The sequence below is a fragment of the Aplidium turbinatum genome, chromosome 15 (assembly GCF_918807975.1).
Source record: "Aplidium turbinatum chromosome 15, kaAplTurb1.1, whole genome shotgun sequence".
NCBI lineage: Eukaryota > Metazoa > Chordata > Ascidiacea > Aplousobranchia > Polyclinidae > Aplidium > Aplidium turbinatum.
This window is the reverse complement of record NC_137486.1, coordinates 7,254,496-7,275,247: the sequence shown is the minus strand read 5'-3', so window position 1 is coordinate 7,275,247 and position 20,752 is coordinate 7,254,496. Positions and strand designations below refer to the sequence as shown.

Genomic DNA, 20,752 nt, shown 5'->3' with positions numbered 1-20,752 from the left:
CTAATGCTAGGTCCTGCTAGGAACTGAGACCACCTGGGTTCTGGTCTGTCTGATCCATCTTCTTCTTATTTGGCTTTCGGAGTGTGCCCTTAAGGAACGCATGGAAGAACAGCTCTCCAATCAAGGGCACCTTGTGGATGGAATAATTCCCTGACAACAACTATCGGAAACTCCACTCTGTCAATCTCGGTGACCGGGTCAGCGTCAGTGGTTCATACCGTAGCGGGCGTAGCCTCTACAAGTATGCGAAACTACTATTCTGATTAACCTCTCAAAAACGTTGTCCCAGTCCGAAGATAAATTCATTATATGGCCTGTATTTTCTTTTTAAGCAAATTTACTTCTGTTGAAAACCTTTTGTGTGGTAAGCTCAGAGGCCAGGCTTGCAAGGTACGTCCCGCTAAACTTGGCTTGTGCCAACAATAAGATAATTATTGTACCTTAATTGAAACATGCTTTAAAAGAACGTCAAAAGTGCTCATGTCAACATATATGATAATATGTATCTTTATATTAATAATGCTACTTTGTTTGATGCAGTGATATAGCTACTAATTGCTACTACTGAAAGGTGCAAACAAAGAAGACGTGTACCGGTACAGTTGTCCTTAAATATCACTCAAAAAAAATCATGGATGCTCCAGTTGGTCATAGTGAGTTGTTATTTCTGTTGTATTAATATGTGCAACTACAGTCTTCGAAATTAGCCTCGGCAATCGGCAATTGCCGAGGCAGATGCATGAATGGCACATTAGCCTCGGCAATAAAAATGCTGAGGCCACACGAGCGCTTGTAAGGACCACAATATTACAAAAATAACCCTAATTTTCTTAGATCACACCAGACTAGGAGGCTGATTCATTCTTACTATTGCTTGATGTTTTTATTTGGGTTACTTTCTACCGTACTTCGCCGGCGCTTAGACACGTGCGCATCTGGGAGAATTGAATCTTTTATAGAAATATCACCCCATTGGCATTGATTCAACGCCAGTAGACGTCAAATTATTGTAAGCATTTACTCCTTATCGCGCTTCGCCTTCCGTTATCTCGTCCAGCTGTATCAGAAGCGACCGCGCCGCTTTCACAACGAACCACACAACATCAACAGACGTCGAATACATGTAAGTAATAGGTTAACGGGTTAACCTTTAGAGTGAGCTTTGCTAATTGCGGTTTGCGATAAATGTCTGGTTGCGTAACAACAACAGCAGGTGCAATTTTATGTGGTGACAATGCTCATGTGAATTATAAAAAAAGTTTGCAACCTTATAAATGCTGGCTTAATTGTTACGCAAAAGTTATTCTTTCATCGAATTCTTGTTTTTTACCAGTGTCATTGCCAATATAAATCATGTTAAAGGAAGATACAGTTAAAAAGTGGAATTTACCTGCTATATATAGGTTATGAAACAGAGGGGACAGAAGGAAAAGTTAGTGTAGTATTTTGCAAAATTTGTAAAGAATTTTATGACGGAAACAAATCGGAATTAGAAAAGCTACGGGGCGAAGTTAAAAAAGTAGTACAAAATTGGATAAATGGTACTTCGGCAGTAAAGAAAAGTAATACTTCGGCAGTAAAGAAAAGTAATACTTCCGATCATATGACATCGCGCGTTCATGAACGGGCAGTTTTGCGTCTTCAAGCGTCTTAAGCAATGACGTTGTCGTCGTCATTTCTTATTGGGCATTGTTGTTACGCAATACAACCGGTCGGGAAAATTAAATTGATTTGTGCTGACTCGAACGTTGAAGCAACCCAAAATTAACATACTCCCCCCCCCCCCATGAGTTATTTAACATGAATTATCGTAACAGCGTGCGTATCGCGTTGCTCGCTTTATCGCTACTTTTGGTATTATTACATCACAACAAATCAAACAATGCGGTCTTGATAGACTACTCTATTATATTTTTCGCTTCTCGTTTTACATGTTGTGGTAGCCTACAATTTTTTCGTAATAAACGTTCACAGCAATTGCCAAGGCAATTTCAACTTTTGCCATTTGGCCTCGGCAACGTTTTTGCCAAAGTAAAAATATGCTAATTTCGAAGACTGAACTACCATATCTTAATTGGTCTTGTTTACTCTGTGAATGAGGAATTATATATATACAAGCAGAAAGTTACAAATATTTTTAACATTATTGTCAAATTATACAATGGCCTATATTAGGTATCATTGACCCATTTATTAATAAAGTGCCATGTCATGTGTATGTACATTGTACATATAGACTGGACTATATCTTTCGCAGTTATTATATATTTGTGTATATTTATATTTGTATTATAATTATATATTACAAATATAAATATATACAGTAATTATATATTTGTATCATATATATACCTTATATTTGTATATAATACTCAGGGCTGCGATTTTTGCCTTTTTCGGTGATGAGGTCACTCGACACGCGCCATCACTATTCGACAAACGCTGTGCCTTACAGAAAAAAAAAAAAAAACGAAAAAAAGGAAAATAAAAAGGAAAAAAAACTGAGAGAGGACTAAACATCGTCAGGTCGAGAAACAATCGGGGGGGGGGGGGGCATCACGTGATCCAATCATAAGAGTGCTGACTTACGTAAACTTTCCTTCGCCAGGTACTTCAAAGCAAGGTCTAAAAGCGACGCTTCACACGAGAAACTCCCAAGGCGTCAGCGCCGCCATTTTGAACACTGCGGGAGAATGCTTTGATCGAAGTTCCAACGCCTGGCATCAAACATTTCGCAACACACGTTTCGTGCTATTCGACACAACGGGTTTCTTTTATAGATGAAATAACCTAGGCTACGTTGAGTTGTCAACGTCTATGCCAGTTTGTATTTCGCAGTTTGAGCTAATTAACAATATTGCTCTGGTAAAATGACTGTTAGATACTTGCTATGAAAGTTTTTCACATGTAGAAAACAGCCTAGTTTCCGACCAGACGTTCAGAAATACAGATGAAAAAAGCCGCTATTTTTATCGAAAGGAACATTTTGAACACTGCGGGAAAATGCTTTGATCGAAGTTCTAACGCCTGGCATCAAATATTTTGCAACACACGTTTCGTGCTATTCAACACAACGGGTTTCTAACTTTCTTCGAAGTAGGCTACTTTTACTTGTCAACGTCTATGCAAGTTTGTATTTATGTCTGACTTATGCACTTGTTGTTCCAAGAATGGAGAATTTTTTGCAATGTGAATAAAGAATAGTAGACAGATAAACACGGTTGCAACTCGAATTCCTTCCACTAAAAGGGTTTCTGTGATTACGTAATGGGCGATTTTGCACTTGCATTCACAAAAGCACACAACCTAGCTAGCAAAACCCGTCGTTTTTACATTGATTCAATGTCTGTAGACGTTGAATCAAAAAAACGAGAAGCGAAAAATATACTAGAGTAGTCTATCACGACCGCACTGTTTGATTTGTTGTGATGTAATAATACCAAAAGTAGCGATACGCACGCTGTTACGTTAATTCACCTTAAATAACTCAGGGAGGAAAAGTAAGTTAATTTTGGGTTACCTTTAAAGTAAGTTAACAGCACAAATCGATTTAAATTTCCTGGAGGGTTATATTGCGTAGGCTACCCAGACAGCAAAAATCATCATATTACATTGATTCAATGTCTACAGACGTGAAGTCAATGCAAAAATAACGAATTTTGATGCCTGCGTATCACTGCCCAAGAAGAAATTTACGTTTGTTTTACATTAATTCGATATCTAGCGACGTTGAATTGAATTATCATAAAAATACGTTAATTGTTCAACCAGGTACCGGTAACAAATTAATAGCTCACTGCCAGATGATTGCCTCGATTGACGTTTACACTAACATAATTTCGGCACAATTGGGACACTGCGAGCAAACACGAGTCTGTTTGATAAAGAACTAGCTGTCAGAATCGGAATTATCAGATACTGTATCGGAGGATGAGGTTGTCGCTTCGTCACTAGAATACTTGAAGACGCAAAACTGCCCGTTCATGAACGCGCGATGCCATATGATCGAAAGCATTACTTTACTGCCCAAGAACCATTTATCGAATTTCGTACTACTTTTTTAACTTGACCCCTTAGCTTTTCTAATTCCAATTTGTTTCCGTCATAAAATTCTTTACAAATTTTGCAAAATACCTCACTAAGTTTTCCTTCTGTTTGATAATCTATAGCAGGTAAATTCTACTTTTTAACTGTATCTTCTTTCACTATAATTTATATTCGCAATGACATCGGTTAACAATAAGCATTCGATGAAAAAATAACTTTTGCGTAACAATAAGCCGGTATTTATAAGGTTGCAAACTTTTTACAGTTCACAAGAGCATTGTCAGCGCATAAAGTAGCTTGCGTGATGCTCTGGGCTACCGCCGTGTGACACGCGATGAAGAAACGCATAAAATTTCGTTTGATTAAACACTAAAGCATACGGCAATTGCCGCCGTAATCCAAGGTTTGTTGATTTGGCGACGGCAATGTTTTTGCCGTCGTAGATACAAGCTAATTTCGAGGGCTGTATACATGTCCGGTAGGTACATAACTTAGCGCTTGATACTCCTTTGCAATCACTCAACCAGCGTGCGATCAAAAGCTTAAGTAAGTGACTCTGATACCACACAACTTGTGCGGTAACTCGCGGCCAAACGCTTATAATCTGACTCCTGTGACGTCATATTACTATTCGACAAACAAACGCAGAATTTTTGGTCGTTCGACAAGAAAGAAAAAATCGCAGCCCTGATAATACTGTATATGCACACTTTTGATTTGTTTTGACAAGTCTGCTTCTAGTATAATATAAAATCAAAACTGGCGTTTTTTGCTAATCAGCTGACATTCACATATGCTAGACATATATCAGCTCACTCATTGTGCAATATTCAAACACATTATATATCCATGGCGATTTGAACTGCTTTTTGAATCAAAACAAATACGAATTAAAAAGCACTCATTTGTTAATTATAACCTACAACTTATCATCATCATTTTCACTCAGCCTGTGAGAGCCCACTGCAGAGCGTAAGCCTTCCCCTTTTCATGCCAATTTACATGATTATGTGCTAGTTGGTACCAATTGATTGTATTGCATTGTTTGTCAATGTCGTCCCTCCATCTTACTTTTGGTTTTCCTTTCTTTCTTTTGGTTTCTCGTGGTGTCCATGTTGTTAATTTTTTAGTCCATCTATTGTCCTGGTATCTTGCTATATGACCTGCCCAGGACCATTTTAGTTTCTTGATTGTGCTCAATATAACTCGTAATTTTGTATGATTTCTGATCCATTCGGCAGTCTTTTTGTCTCGCCATGTTAAACCCATCATGATTCGTTCATGTGCTCTCTGCATAGTTCTTAGTTTAAGTGTTAATTTCTTTGTAAGATTCCAAGTTTCTGCACCATATGTAGCGGTTGGAAGGATGCATTGATCGTAGACTTGTTTCTTGAGAGAAAGAGGCAGTTTTGACTTAAATATCGAACTTGCTCTTCCGAAGACTTGCCATCCAAGTGATATTCGTCTTTTGATTTCATCTTCTTTATTGGAGTTGGTTGTAATTTTTTGGCCAAGATATATATAGTGATCAACTTTTTCGATAGTCGCTCCGTCCAAAAGAATATTGCTGTCGGTGTCTGCCAGTTTGTTAAACATAACTTTCGTTTTGTTAAAGTTCATATGAAGGCCAATCTTTTTGCTTTCTGTATTGAGTTCACTTAGCATTGTTTGTAGTTGTTTAGGTTGCTCAGATATAAGGATAATGTCATCAGCAAAACGTAAATGGTTTATGTATTCACCATCAATTTTGATTCCTTTTTCTTCCCAGTTAAGTTGCTTAAAAATTTCTTCTAAGGTTGCTGTAAAAAGTTTTGGAGATATTGTGTCACCTTGACGTACCCCTTTTTGAATCTGAAATGGTTCAGAGTCTTTGTGCAGCCGAATTATACGGTACACAACAACTGGGCGAGACAAAGTGGGCGATACCCACTTGGGCGAGACCAGGTGGGCGACGAGACAAGTGGGCGACGGACCAAGTGGGCGACGAGCCAAGTGGGCGACGAGCCAAGTGGGCGACGAGCCAAGTGGGCGACGAGCCAAGTGGGCGACGGCCAAAGTGGGCGACGGAAGCGAAAGTTTAGCCGTTCGGAAAAAAAATATGACTTTTAATTTTTACTTTAAAATACAATGATTGATTTGTGGAAGGGAGGCAATGAGAGTTCTCACGCTGAGTTTCACGAAGCATTGGAAGTAACATTTTCATTATTTTTTGTAGTCTAGTAATAGCGCTTGCTGTTTGATGTTAATTTGCATTGTGACATCATCTTGACACATTATTTTGCAATTTGCGGCGTCAGGGTTTATCGTGAAGCTTAAGAGAAACCTCTCAGAAAAGAGACAAACGAATGGCCAAAGAGTGGTTTAAGTCAGTTATAATGAACGTTCCCTAACCGTTATCAAAGCTTGTCAGTATGAAATATGACTTTTAATTTTTACTTTAAAATACAATGGTTGATTTATATATTTTTTGGACATTTTGACCGAATTCACTATATATATTTGTTTCGGAAAAGAAAAACAGCGCACAATTAGTGTTCTTGACGCTATAAATCGTATGTGCGCGGAAAATCCAATGTCTCATAGAGACTTGATATTAACTTACATTTACAATGTTGTATGTGAAAGTACCAATAAAACTTTAATGGACGGGATCCACCACAGACTATGTGGGACTTCTCAAGAGGCATAAGTCATAATTTTAACTTGGGCACTTAAAAGTCAACTGATATTTTTAATCCGAATGCTCTAGTCTAGACGCTGCGTAGCCGCATCAGCAGTTTACAGAACACATTGTGACTGACAGTCATTACTAGGGCCATTTTGTTTATGACCTAAAAATTGAAAAATATGACTTTATTTTTAGAGCATCAAAGTTATGCTAATCTCCGTAGTTAATGATTCGTATGTAAGTTTTTACATGTATTTTAAACAATAACACACTCGAACAACTAACAAAAACTTCTGTTTCGCTTGAAAATCACTACAAACATTCCAATGTCTAATGCATGTACCTGCCAAACCAGCTACTTAGTAGTTAAGATCTCAGCACTGGTTGACCTAGTGACCTACCGCAAATGTTTATAATATTCAGAGACTGGATTGTGTGTTGCAAAATAATGTGTCAAGATGATGTCACAAACAGTGCAAATTAACATCAAACAGCAAGCGCTATTACTAGACTACAAAAAATAATGAAAATGTTGCTTCCAATGCTTCGTGAAACTCAGCGTGAGAACTCTCATTGCCTCCCTTCCACAAATCAATCATTGTATTTTAAAGTAAAAATTAAAAGTCATATTTTTTTCCGAACGGCTAAACTTTTGCTTCCGTCGCCCACTTTGGCCGTCGCCCACTTGGCTCGTCGCCCACTTGGTCCGTCGCCCACTTGGTCCGTCGCCCACTTGGCTCATCGCCCACTTGACTCGTCGCCCACTTGGTCCGTCGCCCACTTGACTCGTCGCCCAAGTGGGTATCGCCCACTTTGTCTCGACCAGTTGTCGTGTACCGGAATTATAGATGTATTTTTCGCGTAAATGTTTTTGAGAAGTTGAGTGTATGATTGGTCAATTCCCTGTTTTTCCAGTGCTGAAATGACAGCTGATGTTTCAACAGAGTCAAACGCTTTTTTATAATCTATTAGTCCAAGGCAGAGTGGGATGTTATATTCGTTTGTTTTTTCAATTAATTGGTTGATAGTATGCAGGTGGTCCATGGTTGAGAACCCTTTCCTAAAACCTGCTTGTTCTCTCGGTTGGTGGTAGTGCAAATCTTTAGCAATTCTGTTGGTAATTACTCGGGTAAAAAGTTTGTAAATTGTTGGAAGAAGACTAATCGGACGATAGTTTCCCAAGTCTTTTTGGTCTCCCTTCTTATGAAGAAGTATGATGATAGCATTCTTCCAGTTGGAAGGAGTTTGTCTTGTTTTAATGCATTCCGTAAACAGATGGGCAAGAGGTGATGAAATTGTTTCTTCTGCATCTTTAATTAGGTCAGGCGTAATATTATCTTCACCAGGCGCTTTATTTCGTTTCATCTGACCAATTGCATGTTTTATTTCAGAGATATTTACTTCTGGAGTGGTTGCTAAAATTTGAGATTTGTCACCGGAGTTGTCGACCGGCCCTTGACCCTGATTGCTAGCATAGAGATTTTGATAGAATTCTCTTGTTCTTTCTATTATCCGGTTTCTGCATTTTGTAATAGAGCCATCTTGTTCTTTTATTCCAGTCATATGAATTTTTTCCAAGCTGAGCTTCCTTTTGGCAGCTTTAAAACCTCGACCTTTCCGGATTGTTTCTTCAACAACATCAGAGTTGTATTTTCTTATGTCTCTTCTTTGTTTTTTACTGATGAGTTTGTCAAGTTCTGCTTTTTCGATTTTGTTCCTTGCTGATATTGGTTGCTTGAGATCTCTACGCTTCTTCATAAGGTTTAAAGTTTCTGTTGACAGTTTTGAACCATTGTTAGGCTTTACTTCTCTATACTTTTCAGCTGTTTTTGTAAGATTGATAACGATACTGTTATTTAAATCTTCAACTGTATTTCCTGTGTAATTGATTGGTTGGTCTTCCAAGGCTTGAAACTGATTTTTCAAATCCAACTGGAATGACAATTTGTGAAAAGGATCTATTCGTAGTGGTTTGTTTTTTGACCGAAATAACTTTCTTCTTTCTTTCTGAATGTCTAGTTTGACCATGCTCCTCAGTATTCTATGATCACTTCCAGTATTTACTTTGTTAAGAGTTTGAACGTTTTGGAAGATTTCAGGTTTGTTGGTAATTATGTAGTCTATTTCATTATGTGTTTCATGATTTGGGCTTCTCCATGTCCACTTTTGGTGCGGTTTCTTTTGGAACATGGTGTTTGTGATGCTGAAGTTGTTGCTCAAACAGAAATTGATTAAGTTTTCTCCACGTTCATTTCTTGTTCCGTATGGAAATTTCCCAAAGCAACTTTCTTTTCCTGTACCAATTTTTGCGTTAAAATCTTCCATGATTACATTAAATTGAGTTTTTTGACAGTCTAGAGTTCTTTGCAAATCATCATAAAAAGCCTCAATCTCCTCCTGAGAGCTGAATGTTGTTGGGGCATATACTTGGATAATCCTGAGATCATATCGTTTCGAAATTTTTATAGTTACACTGGCTACCCTGTCCGACTCGCCATGAAATTCTTTTACATTATTGACCAGATTTTTGTGGATAAGAAATCCTACGCCACTCTGCTTAACGTTTTCTCTTCCTTTGTGGTAGAGCAGATGGCCATCCTTGATATTCATTAGTTTTTCTCCTTTTCTTCTGATTTCACAAAGACCAATCACATGCCACTTGATAGTTTTTATTTCTTCCATTAACCTACAACTTATAATGTACGGTATGTATAATATAAGACTAAGTCTGACTAACCTACCATACTCAGCTTGCATTGATGATATTTTGTTTGTTTACAACAGCTGGGTTAATCAATTAGATAGATTTTGTTTTTAAAACTAACAGTAGGCCTATGATACAACAATCTTAACATCTCACATTATAAATATATATAATATTTAAAGTGATCTAAGTAATTTGATTTAATTCACTCTGCTTTGCTTTTTTGCTTAGCATTGAGCACTTTTTGTAGTATTAATAGTTTTTATTGTTTTTAATATTTTAAGTAGATGACATAATTGGCTTATTCAATAGGGTGGCTCGTTTTAGAACTTTATTTTTTTTAATTCTCTTGGGGTAGTGGGGAAATGGTGCCAATGAGTGAGAAAACAATCATGACAAAATTTGAGATTCGTAACACATTGTCTTCAGCCTTCTCATGGGGCCCAAAAATCGAAAATGGGTCAAAAACGCAATTTTTTCCAAAAATATTTTAAATTTGGGTAGATACAATATTGTTTAGATAACTAATTAACCTAAGAAAAAAAATTGGAGTCATTTGAACTATTCCTTCAGCTTCTGAAAATTTCCATTTTGCTAAAAATTTTGCATTTTTGTTTGTGGTTACTGGTTACATAATACATAATTGCATTAGACATTTTGCAAACTACAAAACGTCATTGTGTTTCTCTTGATAGACCTGCCCTGAGCTGTTGCGTCATTTTTTAATGAAATTGGGTTAATTTGGTAGGAAAAAGTTACGTCTTTTGTTTGAAATTACGTCACTGACGAAGTTTGTAGTTATGTAACCACAAACAAAAATGCAAAATTTTCAGCAAAATGGAAATTTTCAGAAGCTGTGAGGAAGCTGAAGGAATAGTTCAAATGACTTCAATTTTTTTTTAGGTTAATTAGATATATATATATATCTAAACAATATTGTAGCCTATCTACCCAAATTTAAAATATTTAAAAAAAATTGCGTTTTTAACCCCATTTTTCGATTTTTAGGCCCCATGAGGAGGCTGAAGACAACTTGTTACGAATCTCAAATTTTGTCATGATTGTTTTCTCACTCATTGACACCATTTCCCCACTACCCCGAGAGAATTAAAAAAAAAGTTCAAAAACGAGCCACCCTATTATTCAATCCAGTTGAACTACCTGTATTGAGGACCATGTTTAGTGGTGTATGCAGGATTTAGTTACTCAAGAGCACCTAACTGACCGGGCATTGCAGCTAAATATCCTGATGTTACGCTGTATACACCTGTTTTTTTTTTTTTTGCTGAGACTTTTCGGTCATTTGTCCAAAATGACTTGAAAAAATTCTGTCATTTTGTATTTATTTCGGTCATTTTTTCTGATGAAAATCTTTCCTTTCAAGTAGGTGACAAACCAAAATTTGCACTTTCTGACTAGCTACAACATTAAGTTTCGCTGAGAAACGTTGTCATGTTTTATCTGAGAAGAGAGGAACTGGGTTGTGAGTTGGCAGTTACCGGTACTTGACATTCTCTAAATTTTCATTCAGTGTCCCAAGCGAGACAAAGGGGCCCTCCTCCCCAAAGTCAAGGACCTCAGCTGTTTGAAGACACGAGTCAAGCTCCCCCTCCTCCTGGTGGGTATGGAGGTCCGCAACCACCAATTCAACAAGGTGTGTATATGCAACCAGGAGGCAATTTCCCTGGCGCTAACCTTATAAACGACCCTGTGATGGCTAATATGGCTATGCAATATGGACAATCATTAGCTGGTCAAGGAAAAGAAATGTTGGAAAAAAATGTAAGTTTTGATTTGTTCGCTTTAATGCATCATTGTTGTCGGCAATGTATTAATGTGATTGAGAAACCTTCTAAAGATATATTTAATTCCATAAAATAGCCATAACTTTTTTTTACAAAATTCAATTACACAGAAGAATAATTACTTACAATTTTACACATTAAAAGCTTGTTGTTGAATTTTTTGTATATATACCAAGTTTTTTAATATGCAGCATTCTGTGCTTATTAAACTTGTTAATAAGGTCTGGTGTTGTTCATAGAAAAGAAATGATCTCTCGTTGCAGTTGTCTGTGCTAATGTGTTACTAACCTTTTCTTGTTTTACCATTGTATATCATATATAATGCTTTCTGCAAAATAATGTTTGGTAGCATATGCTATTTTTCGATGTAATATTTTCAACCTTATTTTTGCTTCCAGGTGGACAAGTACATCTCTGTGTCCAAGTTAAAGTATTACTTTGCAGTTGATACAAATTACGTAGCTAAGAAGCTTGCTCTTATTTCTTTTCCATTTACACATCAGGTGAGATTCTTTTCCTTGTTTACACTGTCACATCGACAGGTTATCATGTCCAATAGGAATGGAGAGATTTTGTGTGTGTGGCGAGTGTTTTGCCAACATAATGATATATATATACCCACTGCAATGTTAAGTTTTAATACTGTTGAGATCTTGAAAGAGGAAAGCTGGCTCAATTTTTTTCCATAAGCTGCACAGTGCACATAACTTTGAGACAATCTGTTCACATATTCACCCTCAGTTCATAGTTGAGATATTTCTCGCTTTTTACTGATTTAAAGCTAATTCATTCTGGGACATTGGCTACAATTAAACACTGTACCGGTATTATTATTGCAGGAGTGGAGTGTAAGTTACCACCAAGATTCCCCTGTTGCTCCAAGGTTTGACGTGAATGCCCCAGATTTGTATATTCCTTGTAAGTTTTTTTTTGTGTCACAAGTGTTTGACATGTATATATATATATATATATATGTTCAACAAAGCAAACTCTCTACCAAAGCTTTATATATACTATTACAACATGTAGCTCCACAGGAAGTTAAATTTGTATGACTTTTCACTCGTTTTATTTCTTTAAAAATAATGTCTAAAAAGACATTATTAAAAGTAACTACGGACAGTGGCCAGTGTTTCGATCTTCCGGTATATATTGTACAATGTACAATTGTACACAGTGCATCAAATATACATTATATAGGTTTTACTTTCTAAAACCTCTACTCTACAGCCTTTTCCACCCTAAAAAGGAGATCATCAGACGTCCTTATAATTATTCATATAGAATCTATTTTCCAATCTGATGATTCTCCTTTGGGGCGAAACAGGCTGTATAGGTTTTAGAAAGTAATAACTATGTTTGATGTAATTTGCTCTGCTTGGCATTGAGCACTTTTTGTAGTTTTAATAGCATTTATTGTTTATTGTACACAGTATTATATTGATCCTTTTTTAATGACAAATTGGACTTGTCATTATTTCGGGGTTCTTTGATAACAATAGAATGCAACAGTGGTAATTATGTCTCTTTTGAAAATAAGTCATCTTTCTAAAAATATTTTCATCATTTTATTAGCAGTAAAGTTAGTTATTATTTCAGCAGTTTTTTGCCCTCCACTTTATATATTTTGGTATAGTTGATAGTGCTCATTGTTATGTAGAAGTCTTCTACATTTAACATAAGGTTTGTTGCAGTGATGGCGTATGTGACATACATTCTACTATCTGGTATTTCTCTTGGATTGAAAGACAAGTAAGCCAATTCAGCATAGATATGACTTCATCTTAAAATAAGCTAATTGTATAGTGGCAGTTATTGTCTTCAACCATGAAGTGACAACTCATCAGATTGATTTTTGTTGTTGCGTGAGCTTTTTATATGTAATTTCTAAGAACTAAATTTGAATGACGAATTTGCTATGTTGGAATGATTTTTAGATAACCAATCAAACACATTGTCATTACAGTCAGGCGTAACCAACCAAGCTAGGTCATTGTATTTGATAACTATTTTTGTATTTCGACCTTAATTTGGCCATTGGTGATTCTCAAACTCTTATTTATCACAATCGAATGTTCCGCGAGCACAGAGTTGAATTACAATAGCATTTCTTTCTATAGGCCTACTATCAGAAAGGTTGAAACGATACGCTCTCGGGTTTTTTTGAAATTTGACAGAATTTCCATCACTTGGATGCAATTGGATTGCTTGAACTTGTTTCTATTACACACAGCTCCAGGCAGGGGTGAATCCAGCGTTGTTTATTGAGCGCAGTAGATCAAAAACTATAATATTGAACAAGAAATGTGGAGACGGGTCTCCGACGCATGTAAAAGCTCATAAATTTTATTTTATGAGTTTACGTCGGATGAGTTCACCGCTGCCCTACAATCTACTAAGACCCGTAAGGCCCCTGGTCCCGATAACATCTGCCCCGAACTTGTACTCCATGCTGGCACCGCCATGAAGTCTTGGCTGCGAAAATTCCTGTCTTCCTGCTTATGCCAACTCAAGATCCCCAAAATTTGGAGACGAGCCAAAGTAGTCGCGATCCCTAAGCCTCATAAGCCACAAGAGGATCCGAAGAGCTATCGACCTATATCTCTTCTCTGCATCCCTTTTAAAATCTTCGAACGTCTTATCTACACTCGAGTCGAACCAATTATAGACCCACTCTTGCCCCGGGAGCAAGCTGGTTTTCGACATGGAAGATCTACTGTGGACCAAGTCACTCTCTTGACTCAAGACATCGAAGACTGCTTTGAGGCAAAGAAGAAGGCTGGTGCTGTGTTTCTCGACCTCACAGCTGCATACGACACTGTATGGCACCAAGGCCTCACCTGCAAACTGCTCCGCCTGCTCCCGGACAGGCACATGGTCCGCATGATCATGGAGCTCGTTTACAACAGAAGCTTTACTCTCACCACCGGAAGTGGTAAACCAAGCAGGTTACGACGCCTTAAAAATGGCGTCCCTCAGGGATCTGTCCTGGCCCCCCTTCTGTTTAACATCTACACCCACGACTTGCCAATCACGGTATCCGCAAAGTATGCCTATGCCGATGATTTGGCCATTCTACACTTGTCGAATCATTGGGAAACATTAGAAGGGACTCTAAACCAGGACATGTCGACACTTTCGGCATACCTCCAGAGATGGAGACTGAAGCTCAGCGAAACCAAAACAGTGACGACAGCCTTCCACTTAAACAACCGGGAAGCAAAGCGTGAGCTCAAGATCAGCACCAATGGAAAAACCCTGCCCTTCTGCCCAAACCCTAAATATCTAGGGGTAGTCCTGGACAGGTCGCTCACTTACCGTCAACATTTGGAGTCACTACGCAAAAAGATCTCAACACGCACAGCTTTGCTAAGGCGTCTGGCCGGCTCTGGCTGGGGAGCCGGAGTTGATACCCTGCGCATTGCCACCATCGCGCTAGTTTACGCTCCAGCAGAATACTGTGCACCTGTCTGGAGCCGCAGTGCCCACTGCCATCAAATCGACACTGCCATAAACGACGCCCTGCGTATCGTGACAGGATGCCTGCGACCTACACCATCGGAAAATCTCCCTGTCCTTGCAGGCATCCAACCAGCTGAGCTTCGTCGTGAAGAAGCCATCCTGTCTCTCTCTCGTCGAGCTACGAACCCCAACCACTTACTCTACTCAAGTCTCTACGAGTCTGTGAACGAGAAACCTCGGCGACTGAAATCGAGACACCCATTTGTACGTGCCGCACAACTCCTGATGAAAAGTGCTGAAGACCAATCCATCAGTGCGGCAACCTGGGCGGACCACCAATGGAGCTCGGAGTGGAAAAAGAACTCCTCAAGACTCCAAAGTTTCATCTCCGACACCAGCCACCATCCAACCGGAATGCATTTGCCCAGGAAGGCCTGGGTGCGGCTCAACCGCCTTCGTACTGGCGTCGGACTATTTCGCTTCAACATGCACAAATGGGGGATGGCTCCATCCGCGATCTGTGAGTGTGGCATGGAGGAACAAACCGCAGACCACACCATCTGTAACTGCGCCATCTACCATGCGCCAAATGGTGTGCGTGGACTGCGTGAACTGGATGACGAATCAATTCAATGGCTGCTCGACACCTGCCCAAACATTTAAACCGCGTCGCCGCCACTGCCCAAGGGTGGTAAAAGGCAGAGCCCCTCGACCCTTGAAGTGGCGAAGAACAAGGTTCAAACGAAGAAGAAGAAGAAGAATTTTATTTTGTCGAAAATATTCTTATGTATGATACAAAGAATATTTACACGCGGTTTCCGCGCCACTCTTCTGGATCTTGCAACTGTTGCCAGATCACATTATTGTAGACCTGTTCTCAGACTGAATTGATATTTAATAGAAAAATCTTGTGCTCCCTCGATAGTTTACATTGGGTGTTTGGGATACATCGCCCCCTATTTAAGTATCATATATTGGAATATTTCAGAAATATACGCTGTGTCTGGTGAAGTCATTACACATTTTGTAGGAACTGTAACATGGATTTCAAAGCAGTAAAACGGCCTAGATCAAAATAGAAATACCGTATAAACCAATTTATTTGTAGAATACTGAAAACTACCTATATCCCCGCTTGGTCGCTACAGCGATTTCAAGTGAAGCAAATGAATAGAGATAATGCAGTCCGTGTCCGAATTGGCATATCTTATAAAATTTCAGGTTTACTCCCGAAGAGCTCGGCATACAAGCAAGCAGTGCCCTGGTGTGGTTGGCCATAGAAGTCGCCATCGTCATGTTCAGCTTGTACCTTGTCAACGCCCGCACCGACCTTTCAACGTTAGACGTCGTCGCTTATTCTGGTTACAAGTATGTGGGGTAAGTCGATGCACACTCGCACCTTACATGCAACTTCCCGCTGCAACAGAAAAATTTATCATTTTTAAAATGTATTTTCAAACGATTTATGATGAAGTGAATAAAAAGTAACAGTAACCTCTCAAGTACATGTAGCTCCACAGGAAGTTAAATTTGTATGACTTTTCACTCTTTTTATTTCTTTAAAAATAATGTCTAAAAAGACATTATTAAAAGTAACTACGGACAGTGGCCAGTGTTTCGATCTTCCGATCTCTTCAGCGCAGTAAAATGAAAGTAGAAAGTAGATTTATGATGAGTCTAGTTTTAGGGGTAATTTTTGTTTCCTGAAATTACCTCACGCTGGCCCAAGGATCAACATGTTCATCTCTGCTATGGCTGTTTATTTGTTTTCGCTATAAAGTTTATATGAATAAAAAGTATTTAGCGGGTATTTGAAGCCGTCCCCTATTGAACGTGATATCATTATTCTACCAATAACCTGGCAGATGAATAAAATATAGTTTGCAAAAGTTAATGTATCATCCTCATGCAAGTAATTGACCATTTAGATGACTACGTTTGTCTTGGTCAAGCATTAGCTTTTGATTTGTTGAAGCGTTTGGTGTCCTGCCGTGCACCTATTCACTGCTTAATGGATTGAAAATAATATTTTGTGGTATTATTAAAATGTATAACTAGAAAAAAAGAAAGAAAACACCATCGTGGTGTAGTTGTTTCAATTAGTTTATGAACAAGAACTGGGGTGTGCTGGAAAGATAATTTAAGGTCATTTATTGGCGGTTTTCTTACATTCTGACACAGTTTGATGATAAAATGTTTACAAGAAACGTTTCAAGATATCTAGAATTTAGCCTTTCACCGATCTTGTTTTCAACTCTGTCAATCTGTGTGCAGAATGATAGCGATCCTTTCCGGCGGCCTTTTCTTTAGCTCCACTGGCTATTGGATTGCTCTCGCTTACATGAGTGCCACTACTGGCTATTTCCTGGTGAGAAGTTTTTTTAAAATTATATGGTTAACTAGAGTTATGTATAGAGTATAGACTAACTTTGATTCAATATTCATTATCGTGTAATTGCGTCGTATATTTTGTGAGTTTTGTTCTGAAAAATTTACCAAAATTTTTTGAATGTAAAGCAATCACAGATAGCTTTTGAATTTGTGTATGTCTTTACTTTTCTTTGTATTTGAGTGCTAAAAAACATGTAAACTGGCCAAGTGCACACTTCGAACAGAATTATCAACCTTAAGCTTACTCACTGCTGCCACCTACGGGATGCGCATAGTTGGTGGAAACATTCGTGTGGTGTCGTCTTTTATCATTAATCTATGGTGTAATCTTTTCAGTAGTTTGGTTGATACACTCGCAGTAAGTTCTGACTCGGCCGACCTGACACGAGACATCTCATCGCGAGGCTATTTGACACGAATTCTACTTTGCCCGAAGAACATTTCTTGCATTGTAGAGATACTTTTGTTCACCGGTGTTTAATTTCCATAATTCCATCACAATCTTTTCACTTGATTCTTGCTGTGATGCAAAAATTATCCAACATATAGTTAAAACAAGAAAACACCAGCTACCAACACACTCGTGACTAAAGCATCAGCAATTCTAGTTCATGTTTGTTTGTGGCTTGTATTGTCTTGTTTATTTTGCGTCACAAGTGTCTAGTGCAACATTTTTTGATGACAATTCAACACTGGTAAACAAACTATTTGCACAATGCAAGAAAGGATAGAGTTTCCATCAAATAGTGTTGCGGTGATATTTACCCTGAAGTAAGATGTCTGCAGAAGGTCGGCCGCGGTCAGAATGTCATGTTTCTCGGCAGTGATAACCATGTTCTCTAAACAAAACAAAAATACACAGGGCCACCGTCATAGCGTTCTACAATACTCCGACGCTTTGTGGTGTCCCTGTCTAGATCGAAAAACTATCAATACCTATCCAGAAACTTACAGTGTTGCCAACAGAAGAAATTGATTTCATTTATATTTTACTTTTTGTATTACCAAAGAGATACCTACAGTTGAACAAATAGAGTAAAACGTAATCATGAAGTCTAAGAAGCACTTAACAAAATCTCAAAACTTTATACTACTTACGTAGCACGTATTGACAGCGTCTTACACGCAAAACGTGAAAATGTGTCGTTATGCGAAGCTACACTCTAGACATCTAGTGAAAAGGCGGTTTTGGTGAGAAAAATGCGGCTGCTTTAAGGTGGCAGATTGTGTTTAACTTACGGTGCAAAATTGTCGAGTGCATTCCACCACAGGAAATTGATTATCCAATTTGTTTCTTCAAACTTGTTCTTGTAACAGTCTAACAGATGTGTTGCGAACAGGATGCAATCAAGTTTTTGAAAGTGCTCAGCAAGTCGAATGGTCCAGCTGTAATAGTTAGATTGTTATCCAAGTTACTGTGAAAATATACATCAGTATGTGTATTGCTGGCATCTGGACTACTGGAGCAAAGTCTGGAATCATACCATTAGTTTTGTTCCAGTTCTAACGCGGCAGTCTTCCAGGAACTAATAGCTCATCTATTAGAGACGGTTCACTTTTCCTTGAAGCCATATGTTGTAAGCTTCACTTCTCGGTAACCGCTTCATGCTATCAATCATACAACTTTGTTGAAACGCTTGATGCTTTTGACATTTCCAGGTCAAAACGCTGCGTTTGAAAATCCTCCCACATTCATCCACGGATGGCTTCGGGCAAGGCAGCACCAGACGAATGTATTTGACAATCTTCATTGCGCTCGTACAACCTCTCTTCATGTTTTGGCTGACTCGCCATTTAGTCGGAGAAGAAGCGCAACCAAATTCAAGTGTTTCCAACTAAATTTCCCATAAAAAGCTATCACCGGTAACGTTTCGAACTACTTTTTCGGGCTCTTCAGATCACGCGGGAAAAACGTAGCAGATCAAAAAAGCACTTCAACTATCTTGTTGAGTATTAAATTTTACCAACGAATTTACATTTTACGCTCGTGTATTATAATATACCGTAGAACCATATGCGATCTAATCTTGAAACTTGCCTTTGTTGCAAATAGTATTAGCATAGATTATATGACAGCTCTTTTCGAAACGTTTGGTATTTTAGGCAATTCAGTAGCATCAACGTGGTCTAAAGCAGTTGAGCACTTGGCTTTGTCATTTCTCGTTACTATTTTGTTGCTAAGTTTTTACCTTGATTCAATGTGTTGCGATGTTGATTTTGTGAACAATTCTTTTAATAAAAACGTGATTTGCTTATGATATAAAGTGAAAGAGTTGCTCTCATAAAATATAAAAGTAATTTCACCAATACATTTTTGCCCCCTTAATAAATTTACTTTTCTTTCAAATTATATTTGGGCTATAAATGGTAATTTTTATGTTGGAAAATTAACCTCGCAGCAATGGGGTCAATAGATGTTTGTTCTGGTTTGCTAGTTTTAAAATTTCTTTGATTATAGTCGGCAACAAAATGCTTGAAACCTTTTTCGATTGTGTGTGAGCTTAAAATGGTTGCTGTTCAAGCATTCAACACATAATTTAGTGCAATGATGCATCATTTTAAATCAAAGACTTGTTTGAGTATTCAGTGTTTAACTTTTTGGTGGACTGAATACCAACAAGCCATCAAATAAATGTCCTATTATGTGGTTTTAAATGAGTTTGTAATGTCTTCTGTTTGTACAAATAAACCTGCTGCTTGCTACCAAATGTCTTATCCTACACGAAAGAACGACTAGCTTTGATGTTGCCACCTTATTTCCAATCAAGTTTTTGAACACTGTTTTGTTCGCAGCGTTTGATCTCCTAAAGAATGATCTATTACCGCGTTTATTATCCTGTTATATCCACCATTGGTTTGAAGGGTGGGATTGATGCAATGTAAGTTCCGCAATGCAATCGATATATTGAGCAAGAGGTCAAAATTTAGATTATAAAACTCTTATTTTTGTGAACGGTTGTTCTTACCAGCTTGGCGCAAAGCTACAAAGTACAATGTGAGACTGAATCATTCAAAATGACAAAATTTTCATCTTTAAATCACCATAAAAAAAACGATCAGATAAAAAGCTTTCATTTCATTACGCATTGCAGCGAATTGAAATTAAAGCCAAACCAAATTAAAGCACCAACGATACTTGTATCTTATGCGTTTGTGAGACTTTATAGCCTAAAACTGTATAATGCTTTGCTTAAAAACATTGTTTTGTGTACGGTAGTGTTAAAATTTCACCTATTAATTATTGTTACAGCGTCATTTTGAAAACTATTGGTATCTTTGTGGTGTCGCTGTAGCTACCGTAAGCTTGTTTGTAAATACAAAAAGCGTCGACATTGTATTTAGTTTTGTCAAATCATGTTGAAGTGAAAGTGCGCTGGATCATAACCCGGAGGTCTGGCGTTCGATTCCCCGTCCCAACAGTGCTCGTTATGTGAGCAAGATATCTTGCTGCTGTTTGAGCATCATGTGACCCCGTCTTTTTGCTTTTTTTCCCTCCCAAGGGCTTTATAACAGTAAAACTGTTCCTAAATTATCCACCGGCACGCGAAGTAGATTTGTTCATCGGATAATCTCCAATGGGTATGTGCGATAGCGTTGACAGGGGGTGATCAGGAGATACTTTTTGTCCTGTGCCCGAAATGATTTTAGGGGCCCGAAACTTAAAGAAACCACCGC

General features: G+C 38.2%; 1 protein-coding gene across 1 annotated transcript; it reads left to right on the top strand.

The window, feature by feature from the left end:
• Positions 1–538: 538 nt before the first annotated feature.
• On the top strand, positions 539–20,408 carry LOC145784206 (protein YIF1B-like). The gene is made up of 8 exons (XM_082595981.1): positions 539–653; positions 10,951–11,201; positions 11,623–11,727; positions 12,064–12,142; positions 12,919–12,976; positions 15,908–16,063; positions 16,961–17,054; positions 18,737–20,408. The coding sequence occupies exons 1-8, from the start codon at positions 632–634 to the stop codon at positions 18,914–18,916; spliced, it is 945 nt and encodes a 314-aa protein (XP_082452107.1). The 5' UTR covers positions 539–631; the 3' UTR covers positions 18,917–20,408.
• Positions 20,409–20,752: the final 344 nt, after the last annotated feature.

What these genes read in the sequence shown, in the direction of transcription:
- LOC145784206 (XM_082595981.1), top strand. Translation starts at nt 632, where the DNA reads ATGGATGCTCCAGTTGGTCATA. An exon ending in CTTTTCCATTTACACATCAG is followed by an intron (nt 11,728 to 12,063) that starts GTGAGATTCTTT and finishes TTATTATTGCAG; the next exon opens with GAGTGGAGTGTAAGTTACCA. An exon ending in TCTCTTGGATTGAAAGACAA is followed by an intron (nt 12,977 to 15,907) that starts GTAAGCCAATTC and finishes ATAAAATTTCAG; the next exon opens with GTTTACTCCCGAAGAGCTCG.